General features: G+C 37.2%; 1 protein-coding gene across 2 annotated transcripts; it reads left to right on the top strand.

The window, feature by feature from the left end:
• Nucleotides 1-1,029: 1,029 nt before the first annotated feature.
• kiaa0319 (KIAA0319) lies at nt 1,030-21,616 on the top strand. Of its 2 annotated transcripts, none has more exons than XM_084356198.1 (16): nt 1,030-1,181; nt 2,311-2,379; nt 3,221-3,885; nt 4,547-4,697; nt 4,942-5,028; nt 5,619-5,774; nt 6,162-6,309; nt 6,404-6,552; nt 6,785-6,936; nt 12,066-12,204; nt 12,321-12,480; nt 12,868-13,004; nt 13,875-13,997; nt 14,319-14,409; nt 14,516-14,607; nt 18,572-21,616. In XM_084356198.1, exons 2-16 carry the CDS (start codon nt 2,337-2,339, stop codon nt 18,727-18,729), a joined length of 2,451 nt encoding a protein of 816 aa, XP_084212324.1. In that variant the 5' UTR covers nt 1,030-1,181; nt 2,311-2,336; the 3' UTR covers nt 18,730-21,616. The 2 variants fall into 2 exon arrangements, with proteins under 2 accessions (XP_084212324.1, XP_084212323.1); XM_084356197.1 differs by having other exon boundaries at nt 4,915-5,028.
• Nucleotides 21,617-21,648: the final 32 nt, after the last annotated feature.

Raw genomic sequence — 21,648 nt, 5'->3', positions numbered from 1 at the left:
TACAAAATAAGAGTTCTTGACATATTTTCAGTCGTTATATTCTCCAGTGTGTTGTATTAACCGTATATTTTATTGTATGAGAGTTCAGGTGTGTAAAAACACGTTATAAGTAAAGACAGGTGAGATGTTACACAGGAATCATTCACATGTTTATACATTTATTTCTATTTTTATTTTGTGCTTAAAACATCGATACAAATGCAGTTTATATACAGAGGTGTAGTCTGTAGTCCTAAAACCCAGAAATCAGTTAGCATGTTAGCATGTTAGCACTTTCGGTTCCCTCCAAAGGCTGTTGAATGTGTTTCCAGTTGAATGAGTGAAATAAGCTGAAAAAAAAAACATACAATATGTCATGTAATTTATCTTAATTACAATCCTACAGAATTTTAAAGGCATCACCAGTGAGTTTACAAGCTGCATCAGGAAATCTCATCCAATGTGTTAATTTTAAAACAGAATCACTTCCATTGTTAATCTTATATAAATACATTTCAGACATTTTCAAGCTTCAGAAACTGTTTCAGACTTACACACTTTTCAAAACAAAAAATCAGAATGATTCATAATTCATTTCAATAATGAAAAAGAAAAACGAGCTCGTCTAAATGTATTTTTTCTTCACCTAAAGAGGAATAAATACCCTGATGACATCCTGCAGTCCTCAAACTGTCACGGTCTGAGTTTTATCCTGTGTTTTTTTGTTTGTTTGTTTGTTTTTCTTTCCTTTAACTGGAAACCAGTATTGCAAAAATGTAAAATACAAAAAAGTACAGATACATGTACCAACAAAAACACAGTACAAATATATGTTCCCGCTCCCTATTTGAGGTGTGAACAGAACAGAGAAACAGAACACCACCCCATCCCGACAACCCACCCACTAACCGAGAACAAGTAAAAAAATAATAATAAAAAAATAAATAAAAAAAATAAGATTTTTTCTCATATATATATTTATTTATGAGAAAAAAAGTTTTATTGTGAAGATTTCGGACCGGATGTCGTGTATTTCCGCTGACTCGACACTGCTCGTGTTTTCTCGGAACAGATTCAGAACCAGCGTGGAACCAATGAACCCCAGTGACGAACCAGTGTGTGACCTGTGGGGCTGACTGGGCTCAGCATGGAGAACCAGTGAGGAGCCGCTGGGCGGACTGGAGGCGGCGGGCCTCGACCAGGTGGGTGAACGCGGCGCGTGCAGGTGTCCAGGTGTGAAACAGACCGCGGCCACACGGAGGATGAGGAGTGTCGGACATGATGTCGCCTTCTGACCTCACGATGGACAAATATTAACAATATGTCGGGGTTAGCTTAACATTCCCACCCGCTGTTAGCCTGTGTCACTTGCACCAGACTCCGTTCAAAAATCCTCTAATATTACGGTGTCGTTCAAGACAAGATGCGCAACGCAGAAATCGTTTTAAAGAAGCTTCCATCGTGAAATAGTGGACACTTTTTAGAGATTTGAATTATTACACGTCTCTTCGTCATGGCTGGAGGTGATTTCAACAAAATCCCACGTTTCAAACCACCGTACACTGCTAATGTTTATCGGCAGGGTACTCCAGCCGGTTATCATAAACATATCCGCATAAAAAGTTGAAGTTTTATTGGAAAACGGGCTAATTAGTTTAAGGAATTGATGCCGAATTTGAAAGTGGTGAATGTAGATACAGAACCTGTATTTATCAAAATAATATTACTCGTATGTATTTTTCCACAAGAAAGGATTTCTTTAAAATAATACATTTTTCAACGGAGTTTGGAATGACGGTGTATTTAGGAGAGCGACCTGCGCATCGTGTGGACAGACGTACACCAGCTGTAACGAAGGTCATGTGTTGTTTTTACCGACATAAATTAAACGCTGTTATTTGAGGTAATTGCGATAAATCAGATTATCTGCGAGATGAAGGTGCGTTTATTTTCCGTCACCGAGCAGCGTGTTTTCTTCTGCTGCTGGGCGGGGCTCCCGGTGGCGCTGTCCGGCCGCATGGTGCTGAAACTGTTCAGGTTCAGCTGTAGAGAGAGTGCTGGAGGAAGCGTTCAGGTCCTTTACTCAAGTAAAATACTAATACCACACTGTGAAAATACTCCATTACAACTAACATTCTTGCATTCAAAACCTCATTTAAGTACAAGTATGTTTTAACAGCAGAGTAGGAAAAGTAACAGCAGCGCAGTAAACTGTTTCCTATCATGTTTCTGGATTAATGTTGTTTAAGGTTGAGCTCATTTAAACTGTTTATATACTGTTCTATGAGATCATCATGTTTGTTTGCTTGTTTGTTTGTTTGTTTGTTTCAGGCTGCAGATCCTCAGACTGAGTAAACATGTGGGAGAAAATGTTTCTGCTGCTGCTTCACAGTGTTGAAGGTACGACATTACAAACTGTGTTGTTTTGACTTTAAGATTGAAGGTTTTGTGTCAAAGCAGCATAAAAATGTGACCTCAGAAACAGATTCATTAAGTTTAAAGTTCATTTTAAGAGTAAAGTAATTAAAAAAGAAAGAATTATACGTGTCTACTTACAAAAGTTAATGTTTTTTTTAATATTTCAAGTGTGATTACATATATTTTATATACATTTACTATTATTTATTTAACATTATTTAATATGTATGTAATTTCTTTATTTAAATACTTTTTATCATTATTTTTTAATATTTACTTCCTTTTTTTAACAAAATAAAATATTTAGAATATGTAGCTGTTTACATGTAGGAACATACTACATAAGTATTTGGTGTATTTTTTACCAGTCTAGTTTGACTTTTCAGTTTTATTTTTATTTATTTGCACTTTTAAAAAATAGGAAACGTCAGAAAAAAGTCAATAAAAGTAAAACTTTTAATAGAAGTTAAATAATAATAATAATTAAACTTAAAATACAGAAAAAAATAAACTAAATAAAAATTGAAATAACAATGCAAAATAAAATATCAACAAACATGCATAACTTTTTCATTCCCTGATCACATTCAACATTATCATCAGCTGCTACTGGAAAAAAAAAAAACATCACTATGTTTGATTATTTGCAGCCCAAAATAATAAATCTTAACTTTACATCAGTTGTTTTTTAATCTCTACGACATCCAACAATCATATTTCTTAGTTTCTCCATAAAATGAAAAAAAACTCCACAAAAACAACCTTAAATAGAATAAAATATTCACAAAAACAAGATAAACTGAAGGATTGTGTTGTGTTGCAGCTGCAGTGGCGTCTCAGTGCTGGCAGGGGGCGACCTTCTCCGAGGCGGTGGTGTCTCCGGCGGTGGAGAGCAGCGTTATCCTGCGGGTACCGGGAGTGGCGTCTCTGCCGCAGTGCGTGGCGGCGTGCTGCAACCTGCCGGGTTACGATCTGGCCTGGCTGTTCGAGGGCTGCTGCTACATCCTGAACTGCCAGCAGAGGGAGAACTGCCGGCCCCGAGAGCGACCCGGGTCCGACTCTGTCCTCGCCTTCCTGCGTAGAGCGTCACCGCAGACGCTGGTACTGGAGTCTCTGGTGAGAGGGGAGCCCTACAGCGGTCGCTGGAAGCCCCTCTCAAGGTCCTCTGAGGCCCCCGGGGACCTGGAGGCCCTGAAGGACCTCGCCCTATTCAACCGGCCCTGGCAGGACTTCTCTGACCCTGGCATGCTGGATGTGGACTCAGAGGGAAGCCAGGAGGAGAGGGGAGGGCCCGGCTCAGAGGTGGAAGTGACAGAGCAGCCGTCCTTGAAAGGAGGAGACGGGTTCAACCAATCAGAGGCAGAGGTCGGTCCAGAGAGGGAAAGCAGCATGGCCCAGAATAGAGGCTCCTCTGGGGGGAACATCAGTCAGGGAGATGAGGACAAAACCAGGAGACCGACGGCAGATCCTCCTGCTGCAGAGAAAACAGTGAGTGATGAATAATACAGTGTGACGGATCACAGCGAGGGCGACTGAGGCGAAACCTCACAGATATCATACGTCAGATTTCTGCATGACAAAGTCTAAAAATGACTCAACTATGTTTCCTAATGTTGTGAGTGAGCTGAGTTGTTTGTTGAGAGTGGAGGTCACCTCCGGATCACTGCTGCAGTCAGGCTGATCAACAGGAGTGAAGATAAATCCACTTTTTAATCCCACAAGTTCACAAGTAATCTCTGAGCTCTGCTCCCGTCGGTGAACGTCTCCGGATCAGAATCTGATGAGACTCCGGGTGTTTATGCTCTCTAACTTCAGATGGATCAGTATCACGTCCGTGTGTTCAGTACAGGACATGGTTAGCCTAGCTTAGCATAAAGACTGGAGGCAGGAGGAAACGGCTGACGTGGCTCTATCTATTTTGAGTTCAGAAATACACCAACCATCAGCTGTGAAGCTCGCTGATCAAGTAGTTACTTCTTGTTTGTTAATCCACAGAGACGTAAAAACTAGCTGTGGTGGTTTTAGGGTGAGTTATGTACGAACTATTTCTTGACGAACAACAGCGTATCCATCCGGCCTTTGTCTCACTTCAGGGAGCTGCACTGACAAGAGAACTAACAGCAAAAATGTATTTTTATTCTTTTTACAGACTGAAGCAGAGAGCGGTGCTGATCCGACATCAGCGACACTGTTACTACCACAGAAACCAACACCTGACTCCACCCAACACACCCATATAAGGATGTTACTTCCCACGTCTGCCACGCCTCATCAGCCCATCAGCACGTCGATACAGCCAGGTAGACCTGAGAGTATGATGTCATGATTAAAGGAGCAGTCTGTAGTTTTGTTGAAGAAATGTTAATGAGCAGAGAAAGATGCTCATTGGCTGAAACAAACTAAATAATCAAACTTTCTTTGTTTTCATGACTGAATAAACAAACTGACCTTAAAGGACAACACAATTTATACTGTTTTACTTTGTTTATATGTGTCATTTTCTGTTTGATAAAACAGAAGCTCACCTCCTTCCTTCACCTGCAGATCGACCCCTGACGGTGTCCCCTGGAAACCCTGCAGAGCCGACGCTACCCACAGTTAAACCTTCAGCTTCTCCTGAACCTACAACTGGTACTGCACAGACACAGACACACAAACACACAGACGCACTTTTTAAATCAGTTTAATTCAATTGTGACAGTCTGACAGCCTGTAGTTTCAGCTGGAGATGTAAAAGCAGCCAGTTCACTACTGAGTCTAACAAGTCAACAAAATAAGCTCACTAAAGGTGAAGAAAGGAAATATTTTCCTTTTAAACAGAAAAATCCAACCGTCCACTGTCTGACCTGAAGTTTGTCTCTGTGACTGAACTCAGACGAGCTTCACAGTCACAGTCACCAGAACAGTGTTGGTTTGTCTCCACAGTCACCTCTGGTTCAGTCCAAATAAACCCTCAGTTCACAGAGTAACGTGGAAATATTCTGTCTCTCTCTCTCCGTCCTCTCCTGTCCTCGCCTGCCGTGTCCTCTCGTCCTCAGAGTCATAGTCCTGGTCAGAGCTGCTGTAAATCACCTCTGTACTGTGTCCTCTGTCTTCACACTGACCTCCGTCTCTCTCAGAGGCTGAGTTCACTCCCAGTCTGTTGTCCACACGTCTTCACTGGGAGGCCAGTTGATTGTTGTGACTCCCCCCATAACTTGTGTTCTCTCGATGCTCCACAGACACGTTGAAGATGTTCCAGTCGGCAGTCGGAGCTCCACCAACGTCCAGCCACCCTCCAGCCAGAGCTGTGACCTCTGACCCCACAATCACCTCAGCTCCCAGCACCAACCCTCCAACAACCACCAAGCCCTCCACTACGACCGGTGCAGAGTCTGGTAAATATAGAAACACAACAGCGAAGAACTGACATGTGTGTTTATATGATGTGATAAATGTCACATTTTCTGCAGTTAAACCCACAAACAGAACAGAAATATTGTTATTATTTTAAAGGTAAAATGAATGTTCACTGTTTCACTCTGACCAGCAGGGGGTGCTAGATAGGGATAGGTTAGGTTAATACAGTTTTTCTTACACTAGAGGATTTCAGCTACAGAACATTTCCTCTGCTGCATTGCTTCTCCCTGGATTGTCCCTGTTTAATAAACTAACAAAGAATTATGAGACAAATCTGACAAAAAATGTGAAAAACGTTCAAATAAACTAAACCGGATTAAACCTTTACTGTCCTTTTCTTCCGTCTCTGCCCTCCCTTCGTTCAGTATCAGAGGTCAGGGGGTCAAACCGTGGCCCGCTGGCCGTCGTGGGTCCTGACAGGAAGTTGTTTCTCCCTGTAAGCAGCTTGTCGCTTAACGGCAGCGGAAGCACCGATGACCACGGCATCGTTAGCTATCACTGGGATGCCATCAGGTACAAACAGCTCCTGAAGATAATTTTTAAACTAAATATCCTCGGCTCATCACAGCTCAGACTCACCTGTGTGTTCTCTGACTTGTTTTTCCAGCGGTCCTCCGGGGTTAAAGCTGGAGGGAGTGGACCAGGCTGTAGCCACGGCGACAGGTCTTCAGGTTGGACGCTATACCTTCAGACTGACTGTGTGTGACCAGGAGGGGGCGACTGACAGCGCTGCACTGACTGTCCAGGTCCAGGAAGGTGAGGCGGCGTCATTTCATGAGCTCTTCTGCACCTCCACAAAACACTCTTTACTATTTTATGACTTTCTGTAGACAAACCAATCAATCAATAATGAAATATTGTTTATTTACAACCTTAAAGAACCTGAACTGCAGTCCAAATCTAAACTCCAGTCACACTATTTATAATTCAGAGACCTAGTCACGATTGTGTTAATACAAATGTCTTTCTGTCGTCCTTCCTCCTGCAGCCAGAAGTCTTCCTCCCATCGCTCACGCCAGCGGCAGCCACACTCTCGCTCTACCCAACAACTCTCTGGTCCTCCGAGGCTCCATGACGGACGGAGACCAGACGGAGGTCCACTACCTGTGGGTCAGAGACAGCCAGAGTCCTGCTGCTGGGGTCAGTACACAGCACTGGTACAGGAAGTCTGGTCTGAACTATTTTATGGTTAGATCAGGGAGGAAAATCCTAGCAATGAAATAACCTTCATTTTTTTCATCTGTGAAAACACAGAATGGGAAAAAAATTCCCCTGAAAGTCTGAAAAAACATTTCTCCTAAGATTTTGGAAAATACTAATTCTCCTGAAATAATAAAAAAAACAAAAACCTGAAAAGCAAATGAAATTTTGGAGAAAAAAAAACCCAGACAGAAAACAGACTTTTTTGAGGGGGGAAAAAAACCCAAAACAGATTATTTTTTTTTTTTAACCCTCTTGAAATTTTGCAGTGCAAACTTGTTTGAGAAAAAAAGTACAAATTATTTTTAGGAGGAAAAAAATGTATTTTTTTTTTAAGGAAAATGTACAAACTTTCTCGAAAAAATGTGCAAACTCTTTTGAGGAAAAAGGTGATTTTTTTTGTTTTTAGGACAAACTTTCTAAAAAAAAGTGCAAACTTTTTTGGGGGAAAAAGGTGTTTGTTTTTTTTAAGGAGGAAAAAATGGATTTCTTTTTAGTAAAAAAGTGCAAACTTTCTCGAAAAAAAAGTGCAAACTTTCTCGAAAGAAAATAGATTTTTTTTTTATTTATTTATTTTCTTAAGGAGGAAAAGATGTTTGTTTTTTTTTAGGAGGAAAATTTTGTTGTTTTTTTGATGATGATATTTCTCTTGAGAAAAATAGTGCAAACTTTCTTAGGAAAAAAAGCGTAAAAAAATTTTAGGTGGGGGGGAAAAAAATATTTTTTCCTTGAAAAAAAAAGTTTTACTTTTTTGAGAAAAAAATATTTTTCTTAGGAGGAAAAAATTGATTCTTTTTAAGGAAAAAAGGGGCAAACTTTCTCGAGAAAAAACATGGAATCTTTTTTGAGGAAAGAATTGATTTCTTTTATGAGGAAAAAATATATATATTTTTTCTTTTTTTTAGGAAAAAAGTGCAAACTTTCTCTAGAAACTTTGAGGAAAAAAGTATGATAAATATAGTTATTTACCAATAATTTACTAATAACTAGTCAAAATGTTCTCTGTCAGAAAGGAGTAGGTGGGAAAAAAAACTTTACTTTTTTAGAGGAAAAAGTACACACCTTTTCTCAAAAAAGTACACACTTGTTTGAGAAAAAATGTACACACTTGTTTGAGAAAAAAGTGCAAACTTTCTTGACTTTTTATCCCTGCATGTTCTAAAATTAAAAAAACTCACCTGAATTTTGTTAATGAAAACAAACCCAAAAAAAGACATTTTTTGACCCCCCTGACATTTTTATTTATTTTTATTTTTTTAAAGCAACTTTTTTAGAGAAAACCAAATCCAAAAGTTTTTGGGGAAAAACGTGCAAACTTTTTTTGAAAAAAAAAGTGTTTTTTTTTTAAGGATTTCTTTTTAGTAAAAAAGTGCAAACTTTCTCGGGGGGGAAAGTGCTAACTTTTTTGAGGGGGAAAAAATTTTATTAGGAAAATGCGCAAACTTTCTCGACCAAAAAAAGTGCTGACTTTTTTGAGGGGGGAAATTTTTTTAGAAGGAAATTTTTATTTATTTATTTTGTTTAAAAAAAAGGCAAACTTTCTCGAGAGAAAAAGTGCAAGAGAGAGAGAGAGAAAATTGATATATTATATTTTTTTTTTAGGAGGAATTTTCTTTTTATTTATTATTATTTTTTTTTTAAATTTATTTATTTATTTATTTATTTATTTATTTTTGGAAAATGTGCCAAAAAAAAAATTTAGGGGGGAAAAAAAGATATTTCTCTTGAGAAAAAAGTGCAAACTTTCTTGAGAAAAAAAGAGCAAAATTTCTTGAGGAAAATAGAGATTTTGTTTTTAGGAGGGAAATAAAATATATTTTTTTTTAGGAAAATGTGCAAACTTTCTTGGGGGAAAAAAGTGAAAACTTTTTTTAGGTGGAAAAAATGAAATTTTTCTTGAGAAAAAAGGTGAAAACTTTATTGAGAAAAAAAAGTGCACACTATTTTGAGGAAAAAATATTTTTCTTAGGAGGAAAAAATAGATTCTTCTTAAGGAAAAAAAGTGCCAACTTTCTCGAGAAAGAACATGCAATCTTTTTTGAGGAAAAAATAGATTTTTTTTTTAGGAAAAAAGTGCACACTTTCTCTAGAATCTTTGAGGAAAAAAGTATGGTAAATATAGTTATTATTTACCAATAATTTACTAATAACTAGTCAAAATGTTCTCTGTCAGAAAGGAGTAGGTGGGAAAAAAAACTTTACTTTTTTTGAGAGGAAAAAGTACACACCTTTTCTCAAAAAAGTACACACTTGTTTGAGAAAAAAGTGCAAACTTTCTTGAGGAAAAAACAGATTTTGTTTTTAGGAGGGAAATAAAATATTTTTTTTTTTTTAAGGAAAATGTGCAAACTTTCTCTTGGGAAAAAAAGTACAAACTTTCTCGAGAAAAAAAGTGAAAACTTTTTTTAGGTGGAAAAAATGATATTTTTCTTGAGAAAAAAGGTGCAAACTTTTTTGAGAGGAAAAGTACACACCTTTTCTCAAAAAAGTACACACTTGTTTGAGAAAAAAGTACACACTTGTTTGAGAAAAAAGTGCAAACTTTCTTGAGGAAAAAACATTTTGTTTTTAGGAGGGAAATAAAATATATATATATTTTTTTTAAGGAAAATGTGCAAACTTTCTCGGGGGGAAAAAAAGTACAAACTTTCTCGAGAAAAAAAGTGAAAACTTTTTTTAGGTGGAAAAAATGATATTTTTCTTGAGAAAAAAGGTGCAAACTTTTTTGAGAGGAAAAGTACACACCTTTTCTCAAAAAAGTACACACTTGTTTGAGAAAAAAAGTACACACTTGTTTGAGAAAAAAGTGCAAACTTTCTTGACTTTTTATCCCTGCATGTTTTTGGGCAAAAACTGTCATCTAAAATTTAAAAAACTCACCTGAATTTTGTTAATGAAAACAAACCAAAAAAAGACATTTTTTGACCCCCCTGACATTTTTTTTTTTTTTTTAAAAGCAACCTTTTTTAGAGAAAACCAAATCCCAAAGTTTTTGGGGAAAAACGTGCAAACTTTTTTGGAAAAAAAAGTGGGTTTTTTTAAGGATTTCTTTTTAGTAAAAAAGTGCAAACTTTCTCGGGGGGAAGTGCTAATTTTTTTGAGGGGGAAAAATTTTTATTAGGAAAATGCGCAAACTTTCTCGACAAAAAAAAGTGCTGACTTTTTTGAGGGGGAATTTTTTTTTTGAAGGACATTTTTTATTTATTTATTTTGTTTAAAAAAAAAAAGGGCAAACTTTCTCGAGAGAAAAAGTGCAAGAGAGAGAGAGAGAAAATTGAGAGAAAATTGATATATTATAATTTTTTTTAGGAGGAAATTTTTTTTATTTATTATTATTATTTTGTTTATATTTACTTATTTATTATTAATTTTCTTTTTGAAAATGTGCCAAAAAAAAATTTAGGGGGGAAAAAAAGATATTTCTCTTGAGAAAAAAGTGCAAACTTTCTTGAGAAAAAAAGAGCAAAATTTCTTGAGGAAAATAGAGATTTTGTTTTTAGGAGGGAAATAAATTTTTTTTTTTTTTTTAGGAAAATGTGCAAACTTTCTGGGGGGAAAAAAAGTACAAACTTTCTCGAGAAAAAAAGTGAAAATTTTTTTAGGTGGAAAAAATGATATTTTTCTTGAGAAAAAAGGTGAAAACTTTATTGAGAAAAAAGTGCACACTATTTTGAGGAAAAAATATTTTTCTTAGGAGGAAAAAAATTGATTCTTCTTGAGGAAAAAATAGATTTTTTTTTAGGAAAAAAGTGCACACTTTCTCTAGAATCTTTGAGGAAAAAAGTATGGTAAATATAGTTATTATTTACCAATAATGTACTAATAACTAATCAAAATGTTCTTTGTCAGAAAGGAGTAGGTGGGAAAAAAGTGCAAACTTTTTTGAGAGGAAAAAGTACACACTTTTCTCAAAAAAGTACACACTTGTTTGAGAAAAAAGTACATACTTGTTTGAGAAAAAAGTACATACTTGTTTGAGAAAAAAGTACGCACTTGTTTGAGAGAAAAAGTGCATTTTTTAGAGGAAAAAAGGTGATTTTTGGGGGGGAGGAAAAAAGTGCAAACTTTCTTGACTTTCTTGACTTTTTATCCCTGCATGTTTTTGGGGAAAAACTGTCTCCTAATAAAAAAAACAAAATAAAAAAAATGCACTTGAATGTTCTAATGAAAACAAACAAAAAATGACATTTTTTGACCCCCCTGACATTTTAAAAAAAATAAATAAATAAACTTCTTTTGAGGAAAAAAAAAATCCTCCCTGAAGTTTTTTGGGGGAAAACTGTCTCCTAAAATTAAAACAACAATTCCCCTGAAATTCTTCTGAAAAAAAAAATTGATTTTTATTTTTGTTTTTTTTTAATTAACTTTTTTTTAAGGAAAATGTACAAACGTTCTCAGAAATTAAAAAAAGTACAAACTTTATTGAGGAAAAAAAGTGCACACTTTTTTTGAGGAAAAAATTTTTTTCTTAGGAGGAAAAAATGTATTCTTTTTAAGGAAAAAAGGTATCAACTTTCCCCTGACATTTTTTTTGAAAAAAACAAACAAAAAAAAAACAACTTTTTTTTGAGGAAAAAAGAATCCTCCCTGAAGTTTTTGGGGAAAAACTGTCTCCTAAAATTAAAACAACAATTCCCCTGAAATTCTTAACGAAAGCAAACAAAAACTGAAATTTCATTAAAAACATTTTAAAAAAGCCCTGGAAAGTAAAAAACCCTGAACAAAAAAAAAAAAATTGGGAGAAAAAAAAACAACAGACATTTTTTAACCATCCCCCCCCCCCCCTACATTTAAAAAAATAAATAAATAAATCCTCCCTGAATTGAGAGAAAAACTGTCTCCTAAAATTAAAACAACAATTCCCCTGAAATTCTTGACGAAAACAAACAAAATTGAAAATTCATTAAAAATACATTTAACCCCCTGCCCCCCCTGAAATTTTTGAGAAAAATATTAAACTTTTCATGATTAATAAAAACAAATTGTAATTTTTAAAAAATATTAATGTAACATGTCTGTCATAATAGCTAGAAATTTTCATTGATCATGTGATTACTTCCTGTTTGCAGGACGTGCTGTACGGCTCAGACACTCAGGCCTCTCTGTACCTGGCCAACCTGGTTGAGGGCACCTACCTGTTCCAGCTGCGGGTGACCGACGCTCAGGGCCGCTCTAGCAGCGCCATGGCCACCGTGGAGGTCCGACCAGGTAGGACAGCAACGATGCTGTGCGCCGAGGGATCCTTCTTATCAAAATGTGACTTCTTTCCGTCTGTGTTACTTGTTGTGAGAGCAGTGAAGTTTGTCCCTGTTGTGTCTCCGTAGAGCCTGGTGGTGGAGAGGAGGTGGAGCTGGAGATGTTGGTGTCGGTGTCTCAGGTCAGTGTGGCTCAGAGGGACACAGTGGTCCGACAGCTCGCCGCTCTGCTCCACGTCCTCGACAGCGACATCCAGGTCCGAGCACTGCAGGGCCACTCACACCTCAGGTACCAGGTGTAGTTATTATCATAAACTACACTTTAAAGGAGCAGTCTGTAGTTTTATTGATGAAATGTTAATGAGCAGAGAAATGAGCTGATTTTTTTTCTGCCTAAACAAACTAAATAAACAAACTCTTTGTTTTCTTTCTCTGGGAACAGCTTCTTTATTCCCTGATGGAAAAAATACTTCATTAATATTATAATATTAAAATTCCAAGTTTGAATTTTTTCTCCAAAACTACATTGTCCCTTTAACTAAAGCAGCCGCATGGTTCCTCAAGCACAAAAACAGTGAGATAAATTTGATTTGAACACAGGAAATCTGTGTTTTAACATTGTTAGTTAGTTTTCTCTGCTTGTGTTATTTGTGTGTGTGTGTGTGTGTGTGTGTAGCACAGTGTTGCGGTTCTCGGTGCGAGGCCCCTCGGGGCCGGTTTTCGGCTCCAGGCTGGTGAGTCTGCTGAGAAACCAGCTGCTCAGAGAGAAGAGCGACTACCTGCTGTTCAGAGTCCTGAGAGTCGACACCGTCTGTGAGTTCAAACAGCCAATCAGATGCTTTGTTTTCATCAGATTCATGAAGCTGTGAGTTCGTCTGGTTCTGTTTTATACGTTTTAATCATTGTTGAACCTTGAACTGGTGGCACGGGGCTCAGATAGCTTGAAACAACCCAAACAAACAATAGTTTACTGTAGGTTTCATTTTTAATATTATTTAAGTCTCCTCATCATTTCACCTGGAGATTTCACAGTAAACTGTTTGATGTCTGATCATTACAAAAATACATTATTAAATCCTTAATCCTTAAATTATCATTGAAGAAAAGTTGCCTCAAGGGTGAGAAACAAAAAAATAGCTGACAGAAGTGATGAAATTGCTTAAAAATGAATGAGGAAAGTGATAAAATGTGTATGAATTGAAAATCGTCACACTGTTAATCAAATGGGTTGTGTTGATGTCTGCTGTCTTTAATTTATCATTCTCAGAGCCTCAAGACCCACGTGACATTTATGGTTTACAGCAAGTTATAATTTTATCACTTTGGCCTAAAATGGTTTTAATAGAAAAGAAGAAGTTATGGATGTTTCAAACCCCGTGAGAAAAAACAACACACAAAAAATAATGGTTTTATTTTCTTTCTCACAATATATGAAGTCATTTAGACACTGAAGAGCAAAACACCAATCAAAAACAAAGTTTATTTCCACATTTATTTAAAGATATTAGGCATCTTAATTCTGAATGTGAACACATGAGAAGCAGATGTATGCTAAGCTAACAGGAATGCTAACAGTCGGTCTTGGTGTGTAGAAAACATTTAAAATGAATCAATGACTTGATTCTTCTCATTTCATAACAATCAACTCTCGTCATCATATTTTGCTTCCATGTCTTCTTTCAGTGTGCCTGCTCCGCTGTTCGGGGCGCGGCCAGTGTGATCCAATCAGCAAGGAGTGCACCTGCGACCCCTTCTGGACGGAGAACCTGATTCGTCGTTACCTTGGCGACGGAGAGAGCAACTGTGGTAATTAGGAGCTCTAATTATTGGTCCTACTGGACACAGTTACAATAATAAAACTGATAACTTCAATTTGTTTTCTGAAGAAATCTTGAAATCAGTGTCAGAATTACTTCAACGCTAAAAACTGTCTGATGAAAACACAAAATATGTCATCAATAAATGGACTTCACTACTAAAAATACAAACTTTGTAATGTCATTCGATATTTCACTAAATAAATCTGTTCTGTCTGTAAAAGTTTTCAACAACACACAGTCCCAACAGGCGACTCATTGTTTTTGTTCATATATAGTTTTATTAAACGCAGCTGGTTTGATGTTTCAGAGTGGAGGGTGCTGTACGTCATCCTGACCAGCTTCATGCTCATGGTCTTCATCCTGTCCGTCAGCTGGACTGTCATCTGCTGCTGCAAGAGGTGAACACAAGTCTCCAGGCGATACGCCGATCCCAACATCCCAACGCCGACAATGTTACTGTGAACCTGAACATATATATGAATCTGTTCGTTTGACTGTGTTCAGGAGGAGACAGACGAAGGTGAGGAGGAAAACCAAGTACACCATCCTGGACAACATGGATGAACAGGAGAGGGTGGAGCTCAGGCCCAAATTCAGTGAGTCACTTTAAATCATGTTCATGTGTGAAACTGAGGACAAAACTTTTTTCTGGGCTTTGGCAGGAGAATGTTGTTGAAACAGTGAAAAATTATTATTTATTATTGATGACATTTTATATCCAAAAGTTCAAAGGTCAATATACGGAAGCCCTGAGGGGCTAGTAAAGACATTTTTTTTCTGGTGATCCATTTTCTAATTCTGATCTAAATTGTTTTCTTCCCTGTGTTTATGACTTCAGAACTGGTGGAAAAAAATATTTTTGCCATGATAATCTTTCAAAGTTCCTTCGTCTTTTTCATCTGTGAAAACGCGTGTATAAAAGATTCCCCTTGAAAGTCTGAAAATCACATTTCTCCTGAAAAATCTTTAAAAAAAAAAAAAAAAATTTCTTCCTTTTTTTCCCCCTTATATTTTGGGGAAAAGAGTCCCCCCTGACATTTTTAAAGAAATTTGATTCTACTAAATTCTACTAAGATTTTGAAAAAAAAAATCCCCCTGAAATCCTGAAAAAAGTTTCTCCTAATATATATCAGGACAAATACAATTTCAAAATTTCTCCTGATATTTCAGGACACATTATTTTTTTCCCCTTAAATTTTAGAAAACATGACTTTTTTTTCTCCTGACATTTTTTGGGGAAAAATCCCCCCTGACAAAAAAAAAAAGAAGAAGAAGAAGACAAAGAAAACAAACTGAAATTTTTGAAAAAAAAAAGTCTCCTCAAATTTGGAACAAAAAATCCTCCTGAAATTCTGAAAAAATAAAATTCTTATTATTTATTAATAGATATTTCCTGATTTTTTTCCCTTTTCCACCATTTTTTCACTTGTTTTCACACATTCATGTGGGGAAAAAAGTCCCCACGGAAATTTTTGGGAAAAACTGACATTTTTAAAAACCGAAATGCTTGAAAAAAATAAAATAAATCCCCTCTGAAATTTTTTGGGGAAAAACAAAAAACATGACATTTTTGGAAAAAAAGTTGGGCAAAATAAAATGTCTCCCAAAATAAAATTAAAACATTTTTTTGACTAGAACAAACAAAAAACTGAAATTTTTGGAAAAAAGAATAAAATAAATAAATAAATAAAATCCCCCTGAAATTCTGGAAAAATTCAATTTCTCCTGATATTTCCTGATTTTCTTTTTTGTCACATGTGGAAAAAAAAAAGTCCCCATAGAAATTTTGGAAAAAAACAAACTGAAAATCAGACATTTTTTTGGGGGGTCTCCCAAAATTAGGGGAAAAAAAACAAAAAACAAAAGCTGAAATTTTTGTAAAAACAAACAACATTTTTGGATAAAACCAGCAAAATAAATGTCTCCCAAAATAAAAGTTAAAAAACCCTGAAAGTTTGGGGGAAAAAAAGGAGAAAATCCCCACCTGAATTTTTTTTTTTTTTTTGGGGGGGGGGGGGGGGGGGGGGGGGATGCCTCCTTTTTTTGTAAAACAAAAAACAAAAAACCGAATGTCTCTCTCAAAAAAAAGAACAGACATTTCTGACAAAAACAAACAAAAACTAAACTTTTCGTTAAAAAAAATAACCAAAGAAAACCTGAAATTTTGGAAAAAAGGGAAGAAAAAAAAACGGAAAATTTTTTCGAAAAAATGTTGTGAAATAAAAACATCTCCCAAAATAAAAAGAAAAAAAATCCCCTGACAAAACCCTGAAATTTTTCAAAAGAAGGATTTTTTCACCAAAATGTAAGAGGTTCTTACATTTTAGAGAAAAAATCCCCCCTGAAATTAAATTTTTTTTAACAATTTCTCCTCTCTTTCCTCCATTTTTTTCCCAGATTTTTCAGAGTCAAAACCTCCAAGAAACAACCTGTAGCTGTCTGTGATTGAGTAGCTCATTGTGTAGAGACGCTGCCTCCAAGATTTGAGGTTGTGGGTTTGATCCCTCGTCGCTTCAGTTCAGGAAACTGATCTGGGCTGAATTTTGAAGGCTGATGTCCAGAAGAAAGAGTGAAAAGCTCTGAGAGACAGAGGTCATCAGGCTGATCAGACAGCTCAGGCTGATAGACGGCTGCTCTGAACTTCTGAGGTCGACAGTTCAATTCTTAGGAGAGTCAGTGAATTTTAAATTCCAACACTCAAAGTGAGAGTGAAAAGCGCCCAGAGAGGAGCTCCCAGTGTGAAGAGGACCTGGTGGCGCGGTGGGTTAGTTCTCGGCTGGTAGTAACCAGAGGAACTCGTGCAGGTTTGAATCCTGCTGCCAGCCAGTACCTGGAGCCTCAGGTGCCGGGTGTTTCCAAAAGATGGAAGCAGTGAGATGAAGATGTTGTCCCGAGTTTCCAATATGAAGTTGTGCTACTTTTACTTTCAGCTCAGACATTTGACCAGGTCTTCACACGTTAATGTTTCACTGCTGCTGGAAATATAAATACATTTCTTTAATGTTGTGGTTCAAACAGCTGGTTCTACATCCCAAACCTCCCTGTTTCCATCTCTGAGAAATCACCATCTCCCACAACTGAGGAGACTCGTATCAGCATATCGCTGGACTCGAACCTGCGCGAGTTCCTCTGGTTACTACCAGCAGAGAACAAACCCACTGCGCCACCAGGTCCTCTTCACACTGGGAGCTCTTCTCTAGGCGCTTTTCACTCTCACGTTGGGTGTTAGACTTTTAAATTCACTGAGTCTCATAAGAATCAATCCGTCGACCTCAGAAGTTCAGAGCAGTCCTCTATCAGCCTGAGCTGTCTGATGAACTCTGTCTCTCAGAGCTTTTCACTCTTTCTTCTGGACTTCAGCCTTAAAAATTCAACCCAGATCAGTTTTCTGAACAGGCTTGACTCAGGGATCAATCCTGTGACCTCAGATCCTGGAGGCAGCGTCTCTACACACTGAGCTACTCAGGCTAGAACAAAGACAAACCGGAATTTTAAGTAAAAATGTTTTTTTTTTCTAGATGTTTTTTTCCACCTAGAAAAAGAAATCTGAATAATTTTTCTTCCAGATGTTTTTCCTCCTATCAGATTTTTTTCCCACTCAGTATTAGTTTCACGCATGAAAAGAAAATCTATATAAAAAAGACTATTTTAATTTTTTTGCTGTTTTCCTGTCACTGTTTCAAACATGACCAACTTTTTTTCCCTTTCTTTTTGACACAAAAAAAGTTAAGCCCGGATAATCTTTGAGTTTCTTTATTTATCTTTTCCAATCTGTGAAAAACAGGACAAGACTTTTTTTTTTTCCATTTGTAAAAATAAAAAATCCTGTGTGATTTCTCCCATTTTTCCAAGTATGGATCCCAGTGTTTACTTTTTTTTTTTTTTCCCAGCAGAATTTGTTTCTGTACGGCTCATCTTTCTAAGTGCTAAATGATGTTACAAAGATTGTTTTTTCTCTCCTTTTTTTCACATTTCACGGAAGAAACGAAAAAAGATTATCACAGGAAAACAAAAAAGGTGTTTGTTTTTTCATGTGAGCCAAGTTTTAGTCTATTTACAACATGAGGTGGCGCACTTCAGCCTCCGGTGGTCAAAATGAGTATTACGAAAAAAAAACCTCTCCTCTTTCCCTTTCCATACGTGAGAGTTTTTTGTCATGTGTGAAATCAAGAGGGGGAAAAAAATGTCTACACATTTTTTGTAAAGCTCAATTTTAAGCGTTTGTTTCTGTAATACTCATTTTGACCACCAGAGGCTGAAGCGCTCCACCACCTCATGTTGTAACAGAACTAACAGCATTCATGATTTCTCTCTTCACTGAACACAAGATACATCTGTTGTGTGTTAGCAGGTTAGTTACATTATTTAGCGTCTCCTGTCAAAACTCAGTGTCACACATGACTGAAGAAATTCTCCTGATTCTTTTGTTTTCATTGGGTTTTACACTTGATTTAAAATAAGGTAAAAATCAGTTTCACACATGAAAAAGAAACTCGCCTGTTTTCAGGAAATGGCAGCAGATATAAAGGAAGCTCACACTCAACACTTTCCTCTCTGCAGGTATCAAACACCGCAGCACGGAGCACAACTCCAGCCTGATGATGTCAGAGTCCGAGCTGGACAGCGATCAGGACACCATCTTCAGTCGGGACCGACCCGTCTCCAGCAGGAACCAGCTCAGTGCCCAGGCCATCCGAAACGGAAACGCCTTCGGATGATTGGACACCTCGCCTCCTGCCGACAAAGACGGGACTCATCCGGGACGTTTGCTCTATGGCAGCGAGAGATTAACTTCTTTAAAAAGACTTCATTACCCAGAAATCCTGTGATGTGAGGTCATTAAATGAACTAGTGACCCATTTCAGGGTCCAACTCCTTCGAAGGATTTAAAATCTGCGACTCCTTACACAGGATAATGTTGGGACATCAGGACAACCTGGAGGACCTGAGATGGCAGATTCAGGACTGAATAGACGTCTAAGAAAGGATTTAAAGAATCAGACATTTTGGGAAATCATCGTCCCCACAGCCGGATGAGAAGATGGACAAAGCCTCACTGTGCGTCTAGTACAGAGAACGATCCAGGATGGGATTAGCTTAGCTTAGCACAAAGACTTGAAGCAAAGGGAAACTGCTAGCCTCGGCCCAACAAAAGAAAACAAAAATCCACCTTACAAAAACTCCAAGTCTGTCCGATTCACATGTTGTATCTTGTTAGCAGTCGGATTACGTGTTATATCGTGCTTATTTTAACGATAGAAATTTTAAAAGGCGACATTCTGGTTTTAGCAGCAGTTAGCAGTGAAGCTACAACATGTAAATCTGATCAGAGATCAGCCGGCTGTCTTTATCTTTTTAATAGTTTAAAAAGGTTCATCATCATCTTCTGTGATGGTTCAGTAAAACTCCTCAATACCCAAAAGATATTTTTAACATCCTGAACACCAAAGTTATTTTCTTGTGTGAACAAAAAAAAACTCGTCACAAGATTTAATATTACAACTTCCCCTTTAATTTTATTAGCATCTACAGTCAGGAATACAAAATGTATATTTCTTTACATTAACTATGACGACAACATTATATTACAATTAAGACGAATTTCACTTTACATCAGAAACAATCTGCTGTACAAACTCAACAGAAACTCTCAGAACAACAGTGGACGGTAGTAATAGATTACTTCACTGTTTATTTGTATTGGCTCAAATATAGAAACTTCTGTTTCATCAGGCTGCTGCAGGAGGAGATACGACTCGTGGTCTTCATACGTACACAACAGAGTCAGCTTGATTTGGAGTTAACTGGATAAAAGCACGAAGTATTTTTCAGTTTTATGAAGCTGGTTTAAAATATCTGAACAGGATCCATTTCCTCTTAAAGTCCCCATGAAGTCAGAACTGATGTGAAAGTGTTTCATTATCACACGTCTGTACTCAAGTTTCGGGCCCAACAATGGCAAAAAGTGGTTTTGTATCACGTTGATGAGTCGTCCTGCACTCGAGGCGTGTAAACTGACTCTGCATCCATTAAACACTTTCTTTGTCATGTTTCTGGGGACGGGGCCTCACAGGTAACTGTACAAAAACACAACTTTATTCGCTGATGTGGTGAAACTGGATCATATTTTACGCCTCAGCTCTGGACAGTTAGCTTCACTTGTTGCTAAAGTAACCGCTAACTGCTGCTTTTGAGAACGATGGACCCCAGATGCAGCACCGAGGAGATTTCTGTAGTTTTCTCACAGACACTCAGAGCTTTGACGCTAAGGTAACAGCTAACTGATGCTAAATGTAGCTGCTGTTAGAAAGTTAGCTGTGCTGCTAAGTTAGCAGCCCTATTCGCTGACTAAGTAATGAGGTGCCTGGAGACAAACCCCGGGCAGCGCTCCACGAGCTGCTTCATGGGAACGTTAAGTACAAGATTTTTATCGTTGTACTGTTAATTACGTCATCGTTATAATGATTCAGGATCACCACCGCTCATTTTAAACCAGCTTTAAAACCTTAAACCCGGCTCATGTCTCATGAGTCAAATCAAGCTAACGGACGAATGAAGCACTAATGACCAGTCAGAAAAGACTCTGCTGCACCTGTAACCACGCCCCCTCAGTGATGTCACTGCACACAGGTGAGAAGTTAAACCAACCAAGATCTTCAGGGGTGTTTTAGTTACTCTGTAATCATAAGTAATAACACTGTTGTTCAACACTGTAAGATTGTATGGCACTTTACTTTCAGGTAAAAAAAAAAAATCTTTGTGTGTTTCAGCTTCTGTCGGATTAAAATCTACACAATAAAAAAACGACTTCACAACAATAATTAATGAATCTTTTAAGGGTTTATTCTTTTATCTCCATTCAGAAATCTGTTGATAACATTTAGACTCCGCTGCATGCATCGGGCCAACATCGATTTATGTATTTATGAACACGTTTTAGCGACGCTGAGCTCGAACAGATATTATTGAAATGTGTGTAAAGACTCGACGACAGATTCCCTGTTAGGTTTTGTATAAATGGCACCTGCCTTAAATTATTAAAAATTAAATTGTGATGCTTGAAACGTGTACACGTGTCCTTATTGGTTCAAACGTCGGCATATAGAAGTATTTTAATAATAAAAAAATACAGTTTTCACACTGACCACGTTCTACAGGAGGTTTAATACAAACATGATTTTACAAAAAAAGATTATCTTTGTGCTTTTAATATGTTTAATCACAGTAAATCTCCCTTCTTACTTTGAAACCAGCCTCTTTGTGCTGCTGGAGAATGAAATCTGGGTTATTGTAATTAATAAACTTGGATTGATCAGACCAGACGCTGATCAAGCACTGACTGAATTATCATTTCTGGGTGAACTGTTCCTTTAAGACGGATCAATTAAATAATTGGCTTTTCTGATCAGTTTCCGATCAACTCCTACAGCGACAGCTGTTAAATCTGAAAAATTGTCATTTTCTGGTTAAAAATAAAAAGCTGCCGTCGTCCACGTCCGTCTTCTATCAGGAACTATATCGTTTTTAAAAATACAAAATATTTTGATGTTATTGCAGCAACAGCGACTCTTTAATTTGATTGGTGGCGATGCTGTAACTGGCCAATCAGAAGCGAGTATTTCACTCGGATGTTAATA

The sequence above is a fragment of the Pagrus pagrus genome (genome assembly GCF_965226575.1).
Source record: "Pagrus pagrus genome assembly, chromosome: 7".
NCBI classification, from domain to species: Eukaryota; Metazoa; Chordata; class Actinopteri; order Spariformes; family Sparidae; genus Pagrus; species Pagrus pagrus.
This window is presented reverse-complemented; position numbering and strand designations above follow the sequence as displayed.